This window comes from Meles meles, chromosome 4 (assembly GCF_922984935.1).
Source record: "Meles meles chromosome 4, mMelMel3.1 paternal haplotype, whole genome shotgun sequence".
In the NCBI taxonomy this organism is placed as follows: Eukaryota; Metazoa; Chordata; class Mammalia; order Carnivora; family Mustelidae; genus Meles; species Meles meles.
The window spans coordinates 2,143,303-2,163,362 of record NC_060069.1 but is presented as its reverse complement, the minus strand read 5'-3'; the positions used below and the strand labels follow the sequence as shown (position 1 = coordinate 2,163,362).

The window sequence follows — 20,060 nt, the reverse complement described above, 5'->3', positions numbered from 1 at the left end:
AGAAACAGGTATTGGTTTATTAAATTTCCCTAATATGTTTGTTTCCTAATATGTTGAGTTTTAGCAGACTGACGTCTGCTCTGACCTTGTTTCCTTTTTTTCACGCTTGCTTTGTGTTTGCCCCTCTACCCCTAATTTCTTAAGACAGGAGCTGAAGTCACTGATGAGAGGTATTTATCCATCCATCTTTTCTCTTTCCTTTTTCCTTCCCTTTTGCTTTCTCTTCCCTTCTTTCCCTCCTTCCACTAATATGGTATTTAGTGCTATAAAATTCCCCTAAGTACTGCTTTAGTGACATCCCAAAATTTTTGATATATTGTTTTCATCTCCATTTAGCTCAAAATATTCCCTGGTTTCCATTTGGTTTTCTTTTATGACCCACGGGTTTTCAGATGTGTGTTACTTCATTTTCATATTTGGGGATCTTCCAGAGGTCTTTTGTTAGTGATTTGTCATTTAATTCTTCTGTGGTTGTAGGATGCACTTTGTAGAATTTCAGTCCTTTTACCTTTATTGAGATTTCTTTTATGGCCCAGAACATGGTGTATCTTGGTAAATATTCTCTGTGTCCTTGAATGTCCTTGTCCTGTGTTCTGCTGATGTTTGGTTGAGTGTTCTTTAAATGTCAACTAGGTCAAATTGGTTGATAGTGTCATTCACGTCTTCTACATTCTTAATCATTTTCTGTGTCCTTATTCTATCAGTGGTAATTGAAATATCTGACTGTAATTGTAGATTTATCTATTTTTCTTGCAGTTCCATATTATTAAGTAAAAAAAAAAAGGTTCAGGATTATTATTTCTTAAAGAATTGGCCTCTTTATCCCTTTTTCATCTGAACTCTATTTTCTCTGATATTACTATAGTCATTTCAGCTTTCTTTTAACTAGTGTCAGCATGGAGTAGTTTTCCATTCTTTTACTTTGAACCTATTTGTGTCTTTACATTATAATATGTTTCTTGTAGGCATCATATAGTTGTAGTTGAGTGTCGCTTATTTTATCCAATCTGACAGTGTCTGCCCTTTAGTAGGAGTTGTTAGACTACAACTGACACTTCTGGGCACCACCCCCCCACACAATTGAAAATCCACATGTAATGTTTGACTTCCCCCCAACTTAACTAATAGCCTACTGCTGACCAGAAACCTTACTGATAACAAAAAGTTCATTAACACATATGTATTGTATGTATTATAACACATATGTTATATGTATTATATATCATGTTTTTACTGATAACAAAAAGTTCCTTAATACATATGTTGTATTGTATCATATACCATGTTCTTACAACAAAGCAAACTAGAGAAAAGAAGATGTTATGAAGAAAAGAGTAAGGAAGAAAAAATACATTTACAGAATTGTACTGTAGTCATCCAAAAAAAAAAAAAAATCTGTGTATAAGTGGACCTATACAGTTCAAATCTGTGCTGTTCAAGGGTCAACTGTACTTTTATTTTGTGATTACTGATATGGTTAGATTTAAGTCTGTCATTTTGTTATTTGCTTTCTATTTGTCCCATCTATTCTTCAGGCCTCTTTCCTCCTTTCCTTTCTTCTTCTAAATTAACTGAGTATATTCTGATTCTATTTTATCTCCTTTGTATTTTATCTCCTATTGTATCTCCTTTGTAAATCCAAATTAGATTTGGAATCTAATCCATAGATTCTATGTTTATCTCCTTTTAAGCCTCCTTTGTAGGCTTATTAGCTATACCTTTTTTTTTAAGTGGTTGTATTAGGGTTTATTTTATATCTATCTACCTGTCTATCTATCTATGGCACAATCTACCTTTACGTGATACTATACTACTTCACGTATAAGAATCTTAAAATAGTCTTCCATTTTTCCCTTCCCCACGTTTATGACATTGTCATGTCTTATATACTTGTCATATATTTTACTTCTGCATACGTTATAAACCCCACAATATATTCCTATTATTTTTGTCTGAACAGTCAGTTATCTTTTTTTTTTTTTTTAAGATTTTATTTATTTGACAGACAGAGATCACAAGTAGGCAGAGAGGCAGGCAGAGAGAGAGAGAGGAGGAAGCAGGCTCCCTGCTGAGCAGAGAGCCCGATGCAGGGCTTGATCCCAGGACCCTGGGATCATGACCTGAGCCGAAGGCAGAGGCTTTAACCCACTGAGCCACCCAGGCGCCCCTGAACAATCAGTTATCTTTTAAAGAAGTTTAAGTAATAAGAGAAAAACTTACATAATTGCCCATGTGGTTATCAGTGCCTTGTATTCCTATTGTGTAGATCCATATTTCCATTTCATTTCCCTCTGGATTTTAGCATTTTAGCATTTTTAGCATTTCAGTAGTGGAAGTCTGATGGTGAAATCTTTCAGCTTTTGTATAGTTGAAAAAAATTTTTTTCCATTTGTTTCTACAAGATACATTTTTGTTGGATATAGAATCCTAGGTTGACAGTTTTTTTCTTTCAGTACTTTAAAGATGTTGTTCCACTAAATTCCCTTTTGCTGAACTCAGTAATGGGAAATCTGCTGTCCTATTTATTTTTGTTCTGTGGCTGCTTCTAAGATTTATTGCTGGTTTGTGAGAAATTTTAGTATCATATACCTTGGTGTTGTTTTCTTCACATTTCTTGCATCTGGAATTTGAGCTCCTGGATAGAATCTGTTTTCATCAAATTTGGAAAATTTTCAGTCACTATTTCTTCAAATATTTTTTCCTGTTCTTCCTCTATTTTTTCCTTCTAGGACTACAAGTATATCAAGATTCTTTTAAGTTACCCAACATCTCATTTATATTCTTTCTTTTCAGAATTCCATTTTTCCTGCTGTGTTTCATTTTAGATCAATTCTACTGTTCTATCTTTAAGTTCCCTAACCTTTTCTTCCGCAATATCTAATCTGTTAATCCTTTCTGGTGTATTTTTCATCCCACGTTTTGTAGTTTTCATCTCCTAGTATTTGAGCTCTTTTTATATTTTCCAGGTCTCTACTTCTGAGCATATGGCACATAATTATAGTAACTGTTTTAATGCTGTCTGCTAATTCTAACATCTGTGTGAGTTCTGTTTTGGTTTCAATTGATTTTTCTCCTCATTATGGGTATGAGTACAGACTTTAAATTTTTTGCCACAGAATACCAACTTGCCCTCCAAAAATGTTTCATTTATCCTATCACTACCAATAGATGACAATGTCTATTTCCCTCTCTATCCTGCCACCACTAAATTTTGTCAGTCCTTTAATTTTGCCAATAGCACAGGCTGAAGCTCTTTGCTGCTGTAACAGATTTTCACTAAGCACTGACTACAAGCCCGGTGATGGCTGGAGGGATTTCTGGGATGTTCAAGCAGCCACAGCAGCTGCCATCATGGTGCTTATAACCTTGTGGTGTTGACCATGTTTTTATTTGTATTTTCACTGATTATCGGTGACACTGAGCATCTTTTCCCAAGTTTATTGGTCACTTATATTTCCCCTTTGGTGACTGCTACTAATGTTCACTGGATTGTTTGGATTTTTTATTCCTTTGTAAGAGGAATAAAAGGATTCCTTACTAAGGATGGATACCTGCTTTCACCTTTCTAAAGATTTATTTAAGAGAGTGTGTGCACAAGGGAGAAACAGAGGGAGAGAGAGTCTCCTCAAGGAGACTCCCCACTAGGTGTAGAGCCCTAGGTGGAGCTTGATCCCACAACCCATGAAAACATGTCCTCAGCTTACATCAAGAGTCACATGCTTAACTGACTGAGCCATCGAGGCACCCCCACTTTCATCTTTTGATAAAAAGACATTCCCTTTAAAATAAACTAACACTTGTACATAATTTCTTTGAAGAAATTATTTGCATATTACTGGAATACTTTTTTTCTACATTAAAAATAAATAGGAATTGATTCTGTTTTAAAAACAAGGCCCTCAAAGGCAAATATTTTTGAATACAAAATGCATATACGAATACTTAAGGTGTACATAAATACATAAATACTTCCATATATATCTGACATCAACATATAAATGATTTACATTCTTTTTGGAATTAATTACGCAGATTCCAAATGCCATTTTCCTCTCTTAATAATGAAATGGAAAGTCAGAGATGGAACATTTCTAGATTAAATATTCCCAGCTGATGAAATATTTCTGGCAAGGCCCTGCCATCCGTATTGGAAATGCCCTATATGCAAGATTGTTAATTGGTGACTGTCTAAGATCTAGTCAAAGGATAAAATGTCAGATCCCATGACAGCATGTCTGCTTACCCGCTGAAGAGCAGCAAGAGCTCTCATGCACACACGAGTAGCAAGGCACACGCTACCTCCTCATCCGGCCGCGCAGGAAGCAGGTAAATACTTCCTGGGAGCATCAGGAAGAATGCCCAGAGACACAGTTTCTAGAAAGTGCCCATTGCCTTTTTAGCCTTTGTGGGCAACAAGTGGCCGGGGATAGTAAGCCGGAGAAGTTGTCAACTTTATGGCCAGGGATAGGACTTGTCCACACGTCACAGGGCTAAGGGGTTAGCTCTCCGAATGTGACGGGGGACCGTATGCCACCAGTTACGCTGTGAATTCCCGTACTGAGCAGTTCTAATAATGGTGGTGATGACAAGAGACAGCAGAACTCTACGAGGCCCAAGCCATCAGTCTGTCCATTGCGCCTGGCCCCTCTGACTGACCTGTCTGATGTAGGTGGTCTCTGGCCACTTCAAACAAGCGCAGGTGCATGTTGGTGATGGGGTTGAAGGAGCCACAGGCCAGGAGCACCACTGGGATTCGGCTCTTCATCTTCTCAGGCACATCCGCACCTGTGGCAGTGGCCACCCTGCCTTCATGGGGACAAAAACTGATGTTAGAGAGCTGGCACCAGACAACTGTCCAGATCAGCGTCCCTAACGCATACAGAGGCTATTACTTCTCATTTATAAGGTGACTGAGGGGGCAGTAATAACAGTAACAACATTTATGGAAGCTTTACCGTGGGCCAGGACCTGTGCTCAACACTATGTCACTTAGTGTTGTCACCCCCTGGCCTCCCCAAATCCTTTCCACGATCCTAAGCGGTCACCTATCCAGCTCAGGGACCTTAGAAGCTACACAACTGGAATGCAGACAGCCTGATGCAGAGACCATGTTCTTCTTATAAGCTCTATAACCTCCCTGGGCTCTGATGGGTTACCTTGAAATCAAAAGGAGGTATGTAAGACCCCCATATGTCATCTCTGATAGTCCAAGTGAAACTCACTATGTCCCAGAGTACACTGGTACTTTAAAAAAAAGAAAAAAAAAAAAACTTATTTAAAAATACTTTCAGATTTGCAAGTAGAGTTGCAAAATTTGAGCCAAGAATTCCTATATATCCTTTACCCAGATTCCCCAAATGTTAACATCTTACCACATTCGGTTTATCACTTGTTCTCTCTCTCTCACAATACAAACACACACACACACACACACACACACACACACACACACACATTTTTACCTATAAATTTCTTTCAGGTGTTTAAGGGTAAGTTGTAGACATAATACTTCTTTATCCTTAAGTACTTCAGTATTTGTTTTCTAAGAACAAAGGCATTTTCTTATATAACTACAGAGCAATGATTAAAATCAGGAAATTAAGATTGTTACAGGATGAGTATCTAATCTACAGATCTTTTCTGACTTTACCTAGTGTCCTTCATCTAGGGTGGAAGCATTTTGAGGGTACCGTCCACCTTCCAGTCTCCAGCACCTGGGGATTTCAGGGCCAGCGTTAGGTTAAAGGAAAGGAATCAACAGCCTGGGCTCTGGGGCATGCTGCAGACGTGGCTCTCCTGCCTCTGAGACGCTCCCTCCTGGAGTGGCGAGCTCTACGGGAGTGAGGCTATGTGATGGGGGACAAATCACAGTCCCTCTCTGAGCTGCAGTTTCCTCATATGCAAGATGGGAATAATACGACATCCTCCTACAGGGCTGTTGTGAGGATAAATGAGCTATGTATGAGAAGTCTTACTTTTTATTGAAAGTAAGCATTTGATAAATTACTGTGGCTGTGGTGGTGATCACGCCAATAATGAAATGGGTGCTGCAGCTGCTGCCCACGACAGGAGGAGAGAGGAGGAGGCTCCCAGTCAGCCTCACCCCCTAGTACTCACCCGCAGTCCCTCCCCTTGAGTGAGGGCTGAGCCTCATAACTTGCTTCTACTAACAGAATGCAGCAAGAGTGGGATTTCGCTCCACAGAGGCTACAAAACGTCTCTGTTTTCCCTTTCGCTTTCTTGTTTGCTCACTCCGATGAAGCTGGCTGTCCTGCTGTGAGATGCCTCATGGGGAGACCCCGGGGGCAAAAATCTGAAAGGGGACCTTTGGTGCCAACAGCCTGTGAGGAATGACATCCTGCCCATAGCACATTAGTGAACGTGGAACTGGGCCATTCCCCAATCAAGTCTTTAGAGGAGACTGCAGGCCTGTGAACATCTTGACTGCAGCCTTGTGAGAGACTCTAAACCAGAAGACCCACTTAAGTAATGTATAGAGATATTCCCAAGTCACAGAAACTATGAGATAACAAATGTGTATTATTTTAACCTGCTAAATTTTGGGTTACTGTGTAAAGCAGCAAGGGCAACCAATATAGCGACCTGCAGGAAAAACGCATGGTGGTTCTGACTGGAATTCTGCAGCGGCGGGGGTGACATGGAGAGTTCTCGGTCACTGGAACCTGGAACTCTCTTCGTGCCTAAGGAAACTGTTGTAATCTGGCCTTCGTTGTCTGCTTCTCCAGATCCAATGCAGCTGCCTACTTTCAGACTTTTTGTCATGCAGGAAAAGACACCCTCTATCTGTTGAAGTCACTGAAGTTAGGATGCTGGGACTTCTAGTCAAATGCTGCAAATGCAGGGACTTAGGTCCAACCACTGCCTGCCTCAAACTTCAGCAACAGGGGATACTTGTCAGTGGTTTCTTTGTGAGCTCCTCATGGCTTCCGCTTCAAGCTTTTATACATGTTATTTCAGTTTCCTCTAACTGGAATACCCCCCCCCCCAGCACGCCCCAATCTGTTAAGATTCAACTCAGGTGATCACATCATTTGTGACTTCAATCACTATTTCTTTTTTTTTTTAAGATTTATTTTTATTATTTATTTGACAGACAGAGATCCCAAGTGGGCAGAGAGGCAGGCAGAGAGAGAGGAAGAAGCAGACTCCCCACTGAGCAGAGAGTCGGATGTGGGGCTCGATCCCAGGACCCTGAGATCATGACCTGAGCCGAAGGCGGAGGCTTTAACCCACTGAGCCACCCAGGCACCCCTCAATCACTATTTCTTGACTGCCTACTAGGTGCCTGTATCAGTTAGGGATCCATTTGGCTACAAGTCCCAGAAGCCTAAAACTTTAATGGCTTAAACACACAGAGGTTATTTGTTTCTTGCATGACAAGAAGTCTAAGTAGGCAGCCACCATTAGGTCTCTGGCTCAACAAGGACCTGCAGGCCTCTCAGTTTTTCCCTCATGGTCACAAGATTGCTGCTGTGGCTACAGCCATCTTGAATGTGATCAAGGCAAGAAAGAGCAAAGAGCTACTCTGGTTGTAGCTCTTAATAAAAAATACAGCCTCTCCAGTGCGAAGCAGCAAGGAAAAGGGAACTGGAAATAGGAGTAGCTAATGCATGGCATCTGCCATAGACTTGGGGATACAATGGCCATGGAGCTGGATCCCAAGCTGGCTTTTCTGACAGCTAGCTGGGGTTGGCTGATTTATGATCCACCTTCCATAAACCACAGACTACATTCTTTTGGAAAAACCTGCTCTTGTGCCTTTCCCACCCACCAGACAATAAGCCCACTAAGAATAGGCGTGGTGTTTCCTTCATCTCTGGCTCCCACCTTCAAGCACAGCGCCTGGCCCCGAGGAGGGCTCAGTGAAGATTGCAAAGGGCGGCGGCTAGCTGTAGAGGGAAACTGGGTCCTGGCAGGGGGAAGGCCTAATGCACTTCCTAATGTAGAGAAGCTGTTCTGGATGTATTCTGAGGTACAGCATGCAGGTAAAAAGAACTTCCAACCTAAGCGGGCTACAGTTTCTTCAATCCTCCTTGAAGGCAGCAGTAACGCCCCAAACTGCGGCAGAAGAAAGCAGTCTGCAAGCTACTGCTGCTAGCTTCTTCCTGGGGAAGGTGGGTGGTTTAATGAGATATTATTTGCAGAGTGTGCTTTGCTATTCACAAAAGCAGCCTTGTGATGACTGTATCTGGAGAGGCTGGCTGATGTACAAACTATTATGAAGCTTTTCAAAACTCTATTTCGTTTTGACAAAATATAATTTTTTAGAGCTGCTAAAACACGTAACGGCAGCATCTCAGGTAACCTGGGGTTTTGATTGTTTTTTTCAAAAGTTCCCAGAAACCATAAATTAGATCATCTGTTTGAATGGCGGCATCAACAGCAATGGAGTGTGATGTTGGGGAGAAGAATAAATGACATTTAATGTGTCTGTGTCTTTTCTTTCCTTGCCAGCAGTGCACCGAGCCCCAATGCTCCGGAGTGACTGAGCCTGTTGGGGCCACAGCTGGGGCAGGAAGAGGCAGTGAGTGTGGGTTCCCAGGCTCAGGAACAAGGTCGGGGCTCCTGCCTCACTTGTGTACTCTAACCTGCACCAACTAAACCTGCTCCCAAGCCCAAGCCCACCGAAACACAATGACAGCCTCACTGGACGGACTCACTGCAGGGGCCACCAGGAGAATAAACCAGGCTCCGATTTGTGTGCCGGTCTCCTCAGACATGAGGGCAGATGGAGGCCATAAAGTGAGTCAGCTGCCCTGCCATCGAGTAGTATCTAGTGAGACGAAGCAAGGGTGGGATGATGTTGGTGATGGATGTTTCTCATCAAGAAGCATTTTTTTAAAACTATCTTTGAGAGAGAGCAAGCACAATTGGGGGCAGGGGCAGAAGGAGAGGCAGGCTCCCTCACTGAGCAGGGAGCCCAATGTGGGGCTCGATCCCAGGACCCTGAGATCACAGACCTGAGCTGAAGGCAGACGCCTAACCCACTGAGCCATCCAGGTGCCCTCATCAATAAGCAGAGTGAGCAGTAATTGCTGCTGAAGGACTTAAGCTAAGGAGGAGGCATGCGTGACCTTGGAATTTCTCATTAAAACGGAGAGACAAGGCAAACAGCTTCCCCCTGGGGCCACAGATTCCTCTCCAGATACAGACCACCTCTGGCTTTGCAGCCGCCCTGACAGCCCGTCACCCCACTCTTTGAAGGCAGCACACTGCTTCCCTTCTCCCACTTCTGCAGATGCTGTTCCGGCTACCTCTGACACCCTCCTCCTCATCCCTGCCTTCAAGCTGTTCTCCTTGGAGTGTTTACCCAACCCCCCAGCCCCCCACCAGGCTACACATACCCAGGACCCACTTTATCACTTTCTACTTCCAGCCGCCACAGAGCTGCCATTGCTTCATCCCCATCATGCTCTCCCCCAAGCAGAAGGTGAACTCCTACAGGGTGGTTTCTCCTTCACGGGGGTCCCCTCGCCTCCTGCACTGTGCCTAGCACACAAGTGCTCAGGAAATGTGGAGAACGGATGAGAGAATGAGGGATGTTCTCCAACTGAGCATTGTCCTTTGCAAGTGGCTACCCCACTTCTTCGGTTCTGCCCCTAACAGTCCTGGACTGGGCCTGCCGCAGATATAAACTGACCTTTCTGGCTTCCAAGAGGCACTTCAGACCCCAAAACGCCACTCCACTTCAGACTAAAATCCAACAAGACATTCCTGCCCTGGTGCACCATGGTCCACAGCAGGATCCCATCTGCCCGGATACACAGACTTCCCGTGCACTGGATCCCATCTGCCCGGATACACAGACTTCCCGTGCACTGGATCCCATCTGCCCGGATACACAGACTTCCCGTGCACTGGATCCCATCTGCCTGGATACACAGACTTCCCGTGCACTGACACCAAGGGCTCCCTTTGCTCTGGAGAGCTGGAGGCTAGCAGCTACTGCCCTGACAGGCACAGGCTCTGCAGATGTGGTTAAATTCAAGACCTTGATATGGGGAGGTTAGCCTGGATTATGCAGATGGGCCCAGTTTTATCAGGAGGGTCCTAGTGAGGAGGAGGAAGGGGGGTCAGACACCGCAAGGTGCAAGGGTCCAAGTGACCATTAGGAGGTAAGAGGCTATGCTGCCGACTTTGACAGATGACGGGGCGGGGAACCAAGCGGTGCAAGTGGCCTCCAGGAGCTGGAATTGGCAAAAGGAAACAGATCCTCCCCTACAACCTTCAGAAGGAACACAACCCTGTGGACACCTTGGTTTCAGACTTCTGACTTCTAGAACGGTAAGAAAATAAAACTGTTGTTTTCAACTAGTCATTCAGGGCAATCTGTTACAGCAGCCACAGGAAACGAATACACTCCCCGATGTGGGCGCAGGCTCTCTACAGTGACCTCAAGCAGGGGCAGGGAAGGTGAAGGAACTGAACCAGTGACGAGCGTCCTGACGGGTGTGTTGGACCAGCGTGGCAGAGGCCCAGAAATCACCCAGGGTGGGTGACAGACTAAAAGCACACCGATGTGGCTGTGTGTGCGTGACTCAGGATCTAGGCTGCAGAGGGTATAAAGATCCCACAGCCCCTAGGGGGTCTCCAGAGACTTGACTTCATTCCACGGGGAATGAGGAACCTCAGAAGGATTTTGAACGGGGGTGGGACTTACTCCTATTTCTGTTTCAGGAACAGCTCTCAAGCGCTCCCAGCAGAGTGCATCGGGAAGGCCCAAGGCAGCTCCTGCCCAGATCCCGCTGCCCGGGGAAGGGCAGGCACTTTCCCAGCTTCCCCGAGGACAGTCTTTCCTGCTGCCTACATTTCACTTCAATCACCAGGTAATGTGATGCCAGCCAGTGGCCCGCATGCACCAAATTCTAACTAAGTGTGCACCCTTTGGCCCATTTGTCACAGGCCGTCGCAGACGCACAGGAAGGAAAGGCGAGCCAGGAAGGTCAAGTGGTGTCTCCACAGATGTAATGTGCTAATGCTCATCACTCGGGAGGCAGTCGATTTACCTTTCCTTGCGGTGAGCGCCTCTAACAGGACCTGTCCCTTCAGAAAGGGGCTGAAAACATCCCTGTTTATTATAGACATAAAGCGGATGGCTTCAGGCAGAATGGAAATGGATTCTACAAACATCTTTCATTACACAGACCTCTTGACCGGACTCCTCATCTTAAAGAAAACAAGAGATGCGGTTTGTATTTCTGGGGTCGACGAGCACATTTTTCAGGACCCGGGGAAATCATTTCCATCTGCACGAGTATGTCAACTTCTCCAGGGCAATCAACCTTCACGCGAACTCTGGGCACTTTTTCTTTTCAACTTTGCCAGATTCACCTGCTGTTGCTATGGGCACACAGTGCTGCTAGGAACAAAAGCTGAGCGAGCCTTCACTGTCAGTGTGAGGTTCCTCCTTCAGCCACCTCTCCACGGAAACAAACATGCCAATTAAGCACTCGTCCTAATTACAAGACTCCCAGGAAAGCAGGCAGCCTGGCTCTTCGGTTGGGAAAACTTTCAAAAGATGTGAAGGAGGCACAAGGAATGGAATGAGGTCTCTTGCGGCCCCACACTCAGGAGCTGGGATGCATTTCGACTGGTGCAGGAAACCCAAGGGAGTCACAGCTACGGGCTTGCTGAGTGAAAGGTGATGCATTGTGTTCCAACTTCACACACATCAGGCTGATTCTTGAAACCTGCCTGGAAGGAAAGGGTCTGTGCCTGCGTTATGGTCAAGAACCTCATCAACTTGTCTGAGCCTCAGTGAGCCCCAGAGAAGATGGAAATAAATCACATACCTCGTAGGGCTGTCATGGGGCTCACCAGAGCTGACCCACCTACCACGATGCTTGGCCCATAGGGGGTTCTCCAGAAATAGTAACTCCGCTTTCATTATGTTTTATTTATTTTTTAAGAATTTATTTCTTTATTTGACAGAGAGCACAAGTAGGCAGAGAGGCAGGTAGAGAGAGAGGAGGAAGCAGGCTCCCTGCTGAGCAGAGAGCCTGATGTGGGGCTCGATCCCAGGACCCTGAGATCATGACCTGAGCCGAAGGCAGAGGCTTAACCCACTGAGCCACCCAGGCGCCCCTCCTTTCATTATGTTTAAAGCAGAACTCACCATCCCCACTTCCACCTGCTTTTTCGCTGCTTTTTTAGTCATCCACGATCAAAACCTGACAGCCTTAGGGCTGCCTCAGCATCCACCTGCCTGTTAGGCATCTCTTCCTGACTGGCCTGGCCCAGATGTGACCACAGAAGGGTGCTCCCAAGGAAGGCCGCCCCACACACCACTGCTCTAGTCTTCCACCCGGCTTCAACCCTAACAGCTCAGCGCTGAGAGTCACTTGTCCCTGAAGCTAAGACTTGACCGTGAGAAACAGGTAGTGTAATGTCATGCTGGTAGAAATAACATCTGATGCCGAATACGCTCCAGATCACAGCTGACTTGCCACCTTGGAACAAAGAAGGTAGAAGAGACAGGGGAGACGATGAGAAGTGCCTGGCGTCTCCTGTGAGGAGTGCCAAGTAGCAGATAATTAAAATTACAACCTACCAGCAACTGTGCTAGTGCCTCAGAGGTAGAGGGCTAAATAAAACCTGGCCCCTGTGCTCCAGAAGATTATAGTCCGGCTGGAAGAACAAACCACTAGGCCCCTAGGTGGAACAGAGTCTGCTGGGAACCTCCCACTACCCACTTCTGCCTTTCTCTTTAGTAACAGAGTCTCTGTCTTTTGCTGGCAGGTTACTATATTTCCCAGTCTCGGTGGCAGGGGAAGGCTGTCCATGTGCCAAAGGTCTGGCCAAAGATCTATGAACAGAAGTGCTGTGTGATACTTCCAGAACCTTCTTGGAATGGGAAAGGCCGGCCCTTCTCTTCTGCACTCCTGCTGACTACAGTGTGATGACTGGCAGCAATACTGGACCGACTCCCAGTCTGACAGAGAATAAGGCAAGAGAGATCCAGGACCTTAATGACCCTGGAGTGGCCATACCGGCCCCAGACTGCCTACCTTCAGGCTTCTTTTTCCTGGGGGAGAAATAATCTTGTAAGTCACCATTATTTTCTATTTTTCCATTATATGTGGTGAAACTCAGTTTTAACTGATACACTGATACTTAATGAATGTTTACTGAACTAGTGCATAAGGAATGAAAAAGTGTGTAAACTTTGAGAAGTCTCTACTGCCCCAGTTAAACCTGTTTTATATGCAGAAACTCAAATGGATATTGTTTGAAAGGGAAAATATACCTAAGGAAAAAAACCTATCATAACTTAATTTTTTATATGAATTTTTCATGGGAGGGAAAAATCCTTACTCAGGACTCTAGAAGGCTGAAATGTGTAGCAGTGAATCTGCTTTTCTGAAGATCAGAAAACCCAGACTCTGTCCTATCTCCTTCCCCGCAAAACAGACTCATTATGGTGTGCTCTTGCACTCTGCTTTGAGTGGGCATTTGCCATATGGCTTGGCAGTTTAATGGTTTTCTGATACTTGACAAAAATGAAGCACAATCATTTTGCAAGGAGTCTGCGTTCCTAGATGGGTCTTTTCCAAATAACAGCTGTGCCTCAAAATTGAGTTACTCAAATTGCAATTTGTGGACACAATACTCAAACATTTACAAGTGAGCAAAACCTCAAATCACTTGGGCTATTTCCAGGCTTCGGAGTTTATGAAGTTTTTAGCAGTGTGATGAGTGTGCAGCTGTCAACAAACTCAAGCCAAAGGCTCCAAACCACCAGCCCCGGCAGGCAGTAGAGATGGCCTACTTAGCAGCAGGACGCGTGCCACCGGCCACAAGCTCTCGGGAGTGAAAGAACACAAGGGTAGGAAGCTTCACACTAAAGCCTGCAGACCAAATCCCTCTGCCTTTCTCTCTACTCCCGACCATGCTGTACGGATGATAGCAAATCTACAGCTCGGGCCCCGACCTTGCTTATGGGTCCCTCCAGGTCCAGGGATGACGATGTGGCACTGGCCTGATAACCAGCCACATAAACACGATTCAAAGCAAAGTAGCAAGACTTCGGAACTGAGTGACCTTGAGTTTATCAGTCAGGAGAGTCCAGATGAGATAGACACACGAACAATCCCCAAATCTCAGGAGTTTAAAACAATAAAGGTCTGTTTTATGTTCCTATTACATGCGCATTCCACACTGGTTGAGGCTCTGTTCTGTACCATCTTTTCGCCTCAGTCCAGGACTCCAGCCGATGAGCAGTCACTACCTGGAATATGGTGTCTGAAGCAGGGCGAAACAAAATGGGCTCCAGAAGGACTGCTGCCAGCAACTGTACCAAATGGGTGGCTCACACTGGCACGTGTCACTTCCAACAACCCCGCCAACTTCACCAAGGTACAAAATATAATCGACTCTAGCTCTCCACCTTCAGGACACAGAAATATTTGGTGAATAGCCTTGCGCCTACTACAGTCAACCAACCACTGGAGCCTCGGTGACGTATCTGGAAAATGGAGATAATGACACCTCCTCAGATTGTTCTAAAGGTTCATCAGAGTTGACCCATGCAGAGTACTCAGAACAGTGCCTGGCCCACTGGACGTTCTCCAGAAATACCAGCTCCTTTCCTTGCCTTCAAAACAGAAATCATCTCCCACTCCTTCTTCCGGCTGCCCAAACCCCTTGTCTGCAAAAAGTTCCACCCTTTTTCTCATCAATTTCAATCAAAACATGCCAGTTAGCTAGGACATCTCTTCAGCCTTCATCATGTCCTCCCAATACAATGAACCTCCAAGTACAGCCCATATTCCCCACATGAGGTCTTCACTTTCCATCACTACTGAGACCCACCCTACTATTGGATTTCATTATCTTCTTGTATAAGTTAGAATTTTTAAAAATCACAGACGAGAGAAACAAGCTCTGGTCATCCTCGTTCCCCTCCGTGGCCACCAAAGGCAAAGCAGTAAAGGGGCGTGGAATCATGGGAAGGCCATCAGGCCATCACACAGAGTAAAGTATGAGCTGAACATGAGGTCTCAGTGTGGACAAGGGACAGGGCAGGGCCACGGTCTCAGCCTGGACAGAGTCCCATGGTACAGACATGGTCAGTGGGACTCACACCAATGTACAGTGTTGTTCCTAGAGAGGAGCTGTTGATGTGGGCTAGACAGACCGTAAGCCACCCCCACTGAGCTTCCACACGTGGTGAGAGAAACTCTGGAATCCTTTCCCCCCACCACTTCCACCCCTATCCAATCTTTTCTCAATATGCTAAACAGATTAACAGTCCTTAAGTTTGGGTTAAGTCACTGAAACTACTTTGACAAACTACTGAGGGTCTGCCATGGAACAGACACTGTTTAAAACCCGGGACTTCATGCCAAGCCAGTGATGAATTTTCAGCAATTTGTTCTCCATTGGCATTTAGCTGCTCAGCCATGTCCTTCACATGGCATGGGACCTTTGGAGATTTTAGTACCACTCCACCTCTAATTGTTTTCCGACCTATTCCCTACATGTGCTCCCTGTCCTTCCCAAGCTCAGACCACCTGCTGTTCTCTGCTGAGTCTTACGAGTGTTCCCACTCCTTGGGCTTCTGTTTAGGCCACTTCCTAGAGCTAGGTGGTCTCTTTCATGCCAGCTCTCCCACACAGTTTCCCCTAGCAGCCCCTAGTAGTCGCTGTTCCATCCTCTGACCTGTTAAAGGTGACACTCTGTCTGTATTAGTGAGTCTCTGTTCTCTTCTTGCCTAACAGATTATAAATCCCTGAGGGCAGGGATCCCATGGGGTCTAATGCAGAGTGGAATGCAAATAAGGAATATTCACCTTATTCCCTGGGGACAAGGTAAAAGTGAAAAGTAGATCCAAATGAGAGCCAGAGAGCACTGGTCACTCCCTGGCATGGTCTAAGCTGAAGCACCTCCATTCTTGCTTCAAATATCCAACACTTCTTGGCTTTTCCTGTTCGTTTTACCTGATGCAAATTTCTGTTTCCCTATCTGGGGCATCAGCTCCCTTCTGGACTTGAATTTTGCTCTCATCCCATATTGTGTCTACTGCCTTGGCTGGGCTGTACCCAGGATCCTCACTTGCACCTCAGAACCGTCGCTTGATTCCTCTCTCCATTCCCTGCCTCTGCCCCTGCCCAATACAGGGCATATGTCCAGGGCCCTGCTCCAGTCCAGCAGCAGGCAATGAACTGCAGTGAGTGTTGGGAAAAGCGGTCCCACACCCTCTACAGTCCCAGAAAAACACAGAGTTGTCCGTAATGGTGGCAAGGGATCACACCATAGCCCTTCTAGTGCTCAGAGAACAAAATGGCAGCCATCTGGGCTCTTCTCTCCCCTGCCTCGGCAGCCGGCCAGTTCAACCTCTGCAGTATCTTTGTTAGCTCCGCAGTCCTGGCCTTGGATTGGGGCTCATTGTTTCTCTGTTGGACCTGAGTGAACCCTTACCTGTCCCCAGTGTCACCCCCTAGGCCCATCTCTGCTAGCTGCCCAAGGGCTCTTTTGGCGTGCACATATGGTTTCCTGCTTCCCCCATCACCCAATCGCATTGTGGGTAACGGCACTCCTCAGTGTGGCATCCATGCACCTTACAGTGTGGCCGTGCCTGTTTCGTCAGCCTCCTCCCTTCCACCCAAGCCCCTCCCCGGGGCTGCTCCGTCTAACCACTTTCCATCCTGTCCTAAGTCCCCTTCGGTGCAATTTTAAGACCAGCCCTGAAATCAAATACAAAAATTCTAACAAGACAACTTTGTTTAGCTTGCTTGTTCATTCACTAAAAAAGAAAATAAGCTGCCACCACCATCAAGTTCGTCAGGGCAATAGGAGCTGACAGGAAGATCCCAAAATGCCTAGAAAGGTGGGAAGCTGGCTGGCCAGGCTCTCCAGGAAGGCAGAAGAGACCAGTGGAGGTCCAGTGAGCCATAGCAGAGGACAAAGGCAGGAGTCTTGCCGCTCGAAGACAGGTGTTCACTTGGGAATTTCACCGGGCACAACACAACCAAGTCCAGAGCAAACCTTTCCCATTTCACATAACAGAACTTCCTCCAGAAATTATAAGCCAAGCAGCTCATATTCCCTTCTCTATTGGGCTAGAAGCAGACTGCTGTAGTCATGAGCAGTAACTGCAAATCTGGGCAGTGATCTATGAAGTCAGAACAGACCTGGGTTTGGGGATGCGATTAATTAAAATTTTTAACCAACTTCATCCCACATATATTTAATGTTATGCATAAGTGCTCTTGTGCTGGCTGGAAATCAGTACCAAAGAGTGGGCAGTTCACAGAAACACCTACAGTGCCTGTGATTCCTAAACAGACAAACCTGTTGTTTCTTCTCTTGGTTCCTGCTTCAGAATCCACTAGCAGGACTGGCAGATCATTCCCTGCCCACGTCCCCCACTGAAGCCCAGCATTTCTCCTGCACACAAGAGTATGTGCGCTCAGACCATGAAGGGCATGGGGTGGTACTTCTGGCCTTGAACTGAGGCTGCCTGTGCTTGCAACCGAGGGATCTTCTCTGGAAGGGAAAAGGCCTGGCATTGATTAGCTCTGCAATCTTCACAAGCCCTTCAGTCTCCTAGAAAATGAGGATAACCCAAGCTCATCCATGGAGGCTGTGAAGATGACCTGAAGAGACACATTAGGACGTCGTCTCCTACACTGCATTCAGAGGAGGGGGAAACTTCCATCGCAGAGTTAGGGAGCAGGGTTCGTATGTGAAGACACCAATATCCGTGATAGACTCTACCCGTTCCTGCAAGAACAGGTTAAGTGAAGCCACTATTTGTCTGAGCACATCCACCCCTGCACTGTACAGAACCAGGGATTTCAGGCCAACTCAGGCCCGGCTGAAGCAGTCGCAGCAGCCCAGCAGGTGACACGCAACAGGCTCCCTCCCACAGAGGACTTGTTGATTCACTTTACGATGTATGAATTTAAAAACCAGCGAAGAGGTTAATCTGCTTCCATGATTTCTGAAAAAGTGACGTATTTCTCTGGTACACACTTTGGCTGGTTTCTTTTCCTAGACCCCTGTGAGCCACAGTGATCCATGGTTGAGCACACCACATGGGGCTGGAGCAGAGGCTGCCCAGAAGTGCAAGCAAGGAGCGTCCCGGCCTGGGGAACAGGCAAGTCCCGGGGCCTCAAGGTCAATGGGCAGAGCTGGAATCCAAGGAGGTCAGAAGAACTAAAGAGCCCTGCGTGCCCGAGGTGCAGGTGAGGCCGGCCGCAGACGTTTGTGGGTATCAGGTCTAAAACCGAGACAGCGAGGCTTCATCCCCCAGGCTCTAGCTCCTGTGAATTCCCTTACATGCGCAGGCCTCACTGAATCAATAAAGTAGTAATTTGAGTGTAAAACGAAATACAGCCAAAATGAGGTGGTTTAAGCTGTCTTCATTGAGCAGATGTTCCGGGGGAGTGCGACGTGGCAGCGACCCGGCCGGCCCTTCCTGCGGCACCGCAACCCCCTCTCCTCGCTACGAAACCCGATTCGGGGGCACGTGGCTGGTGCAGTAACCCCACGCCTTGGGCTCTCAACTGGGGGGCTCCGCACTCAGCGGGGCGTCTGGTTCTCTCCCTCCCTCTCCTTCTGCCACTCCCACTCACGCGCACTCTCTCCAGAACACATAAATCTTAAACACCACAACAAAACCTGGTTTTGCTCAGCTCCAGGGTCAAGGGGCACAGATCCAGCCAGAAACCACAGCCCCAGGGCCCCCACGGAGGGCCACTTCCTTCACCCGTGATTGGTCCGGCGGGCGCACGTGACCTGGTCCTGACCAATGAGATGCAGGAGGAAGCGCCCGGAGGCCCACGGGAAGATTCTGAAAAGGCAAGAACAGCCTGTCCCGCCTCCGGGCCTTCCCAGCCTGCACGTGGCGGTGCGCGGTGCCGCCGCCCTCGGGAACTGCGCTCACGAAGCCGCGGCAGTCAGCCAGCACAGCTTCTCCCGACACTTTATTACGGGAGCTGCTACCATACCGTGATGGCCACCGCTCCTGCCCGCCACGTTTTCCACGGCCTGTGTCCTCCGGCGGCTGCGGTTCGTGCCTCCACGCGCAGGCTGTGCCCGCGGCGCGAGCCCGTGTGTGAAGACGGCCACTTCTGCGCCGCACGGCCCGCAGGCAGAGCGCCCTCCGCGGGCAGCCGCCGACCCGAGACCGCACCGGCTTCCAAGACTCCGGCTCTCCAAGGCCTCGAACTGCCGCGTGCAGCTGGACTGGGAATCCCGCAGCACACGCGCCGCTGTGATTTTTGGTAGACACCGTGACCTCAGAACCTAGCCTCAAGGAAGCCGCCTCCTGGGCCTCTTCGCAGACCCCTCTCAGCTGCACTCGTCCTCACAGGGGCCCTGGAGGGCAGCTCCGTATCCCAGGGGACTTTTGTACTGTCGACGGCTCCTTGCGGGGTACTGCCTCTGGTGGAGCTCCCACCTTCTCGCCACAGCAGGGACAGCTGTGCCCCTCCAGCTTCAGCGCGGCTGCTTGCCTGCGCGGCCTGTCGGCCAGCCCAGCTTGGTGACCCGAGGAAGCCTGAACACACCCACAATGCCATCTTGGTTCGTTCCTTCTGGCCTCTCTGCCAGGAATGCTCTCGCTACCCTTTTCTACCTATTAAACATTGTTCCCCAGCCCTCAGCATACGTTAGGCCAACCCCAGGTTTCCTTCTCATGATAATGATAAAAAACAACCCAGTTAACAACACGCAAAGGACCTGGACAGACATTTCTCCAAAGAAGATACACAAATGACCGATCAACACATGGAAATCACGAGAGATATGCAAATCCAAACTACCACGGGACACCACCTCCGATAAATCATGACAACTATTATCCAAAAAAGAAAGGAAAAAAAAAAAAAAGAAGTGTTGGCAAGGATGTGGAGAAATTGGAACTTGTGTGCACTGCTGGTGGGAATGCAAACTGGTACAGCCACTGTGGAAATAGTATGGAGGTTCCTCTAAAGATTAAAAACCGAACTACCCTATGATCCAGCAATCCCACTTCTGGGTACACACCCAAGAGAAGTGAAAGCAGCCACATGAACACATGCTTGTACATCCAT

The 20,060-nt window shown here is 47.2% G+C and overlaps 1 protein-coding gene across 2 annotated transcripts in view; it reads right to left on the bottom strand.

The window, feature by feature from the left end:
* The window catches only part of NMNAT3 (nicotinamide nucleotide adenylyltransferase 3), a 124,704-nt gene that overhangs the window by 65,451 nt on the left and 39,193 nt on the right, over positions 1 to 20,060 (bottom strand). For both annotated transcript variants that reach the window (XM_046002403.1, XM_046002404.1), the window contains exon 2: positions 4,657 to 4,806. In XM_046002403.1, coding sequence (XP_045858359.1) covers positions 4,657 to 4,765 — 109 coding nt within the window. In that variant the 5' untranslated portion in view covers positions 4,766 to 4,806. The remainder of the gene's footprint in view (positions 1 to 4,656; positions 4,807 to 20,060) is intronic.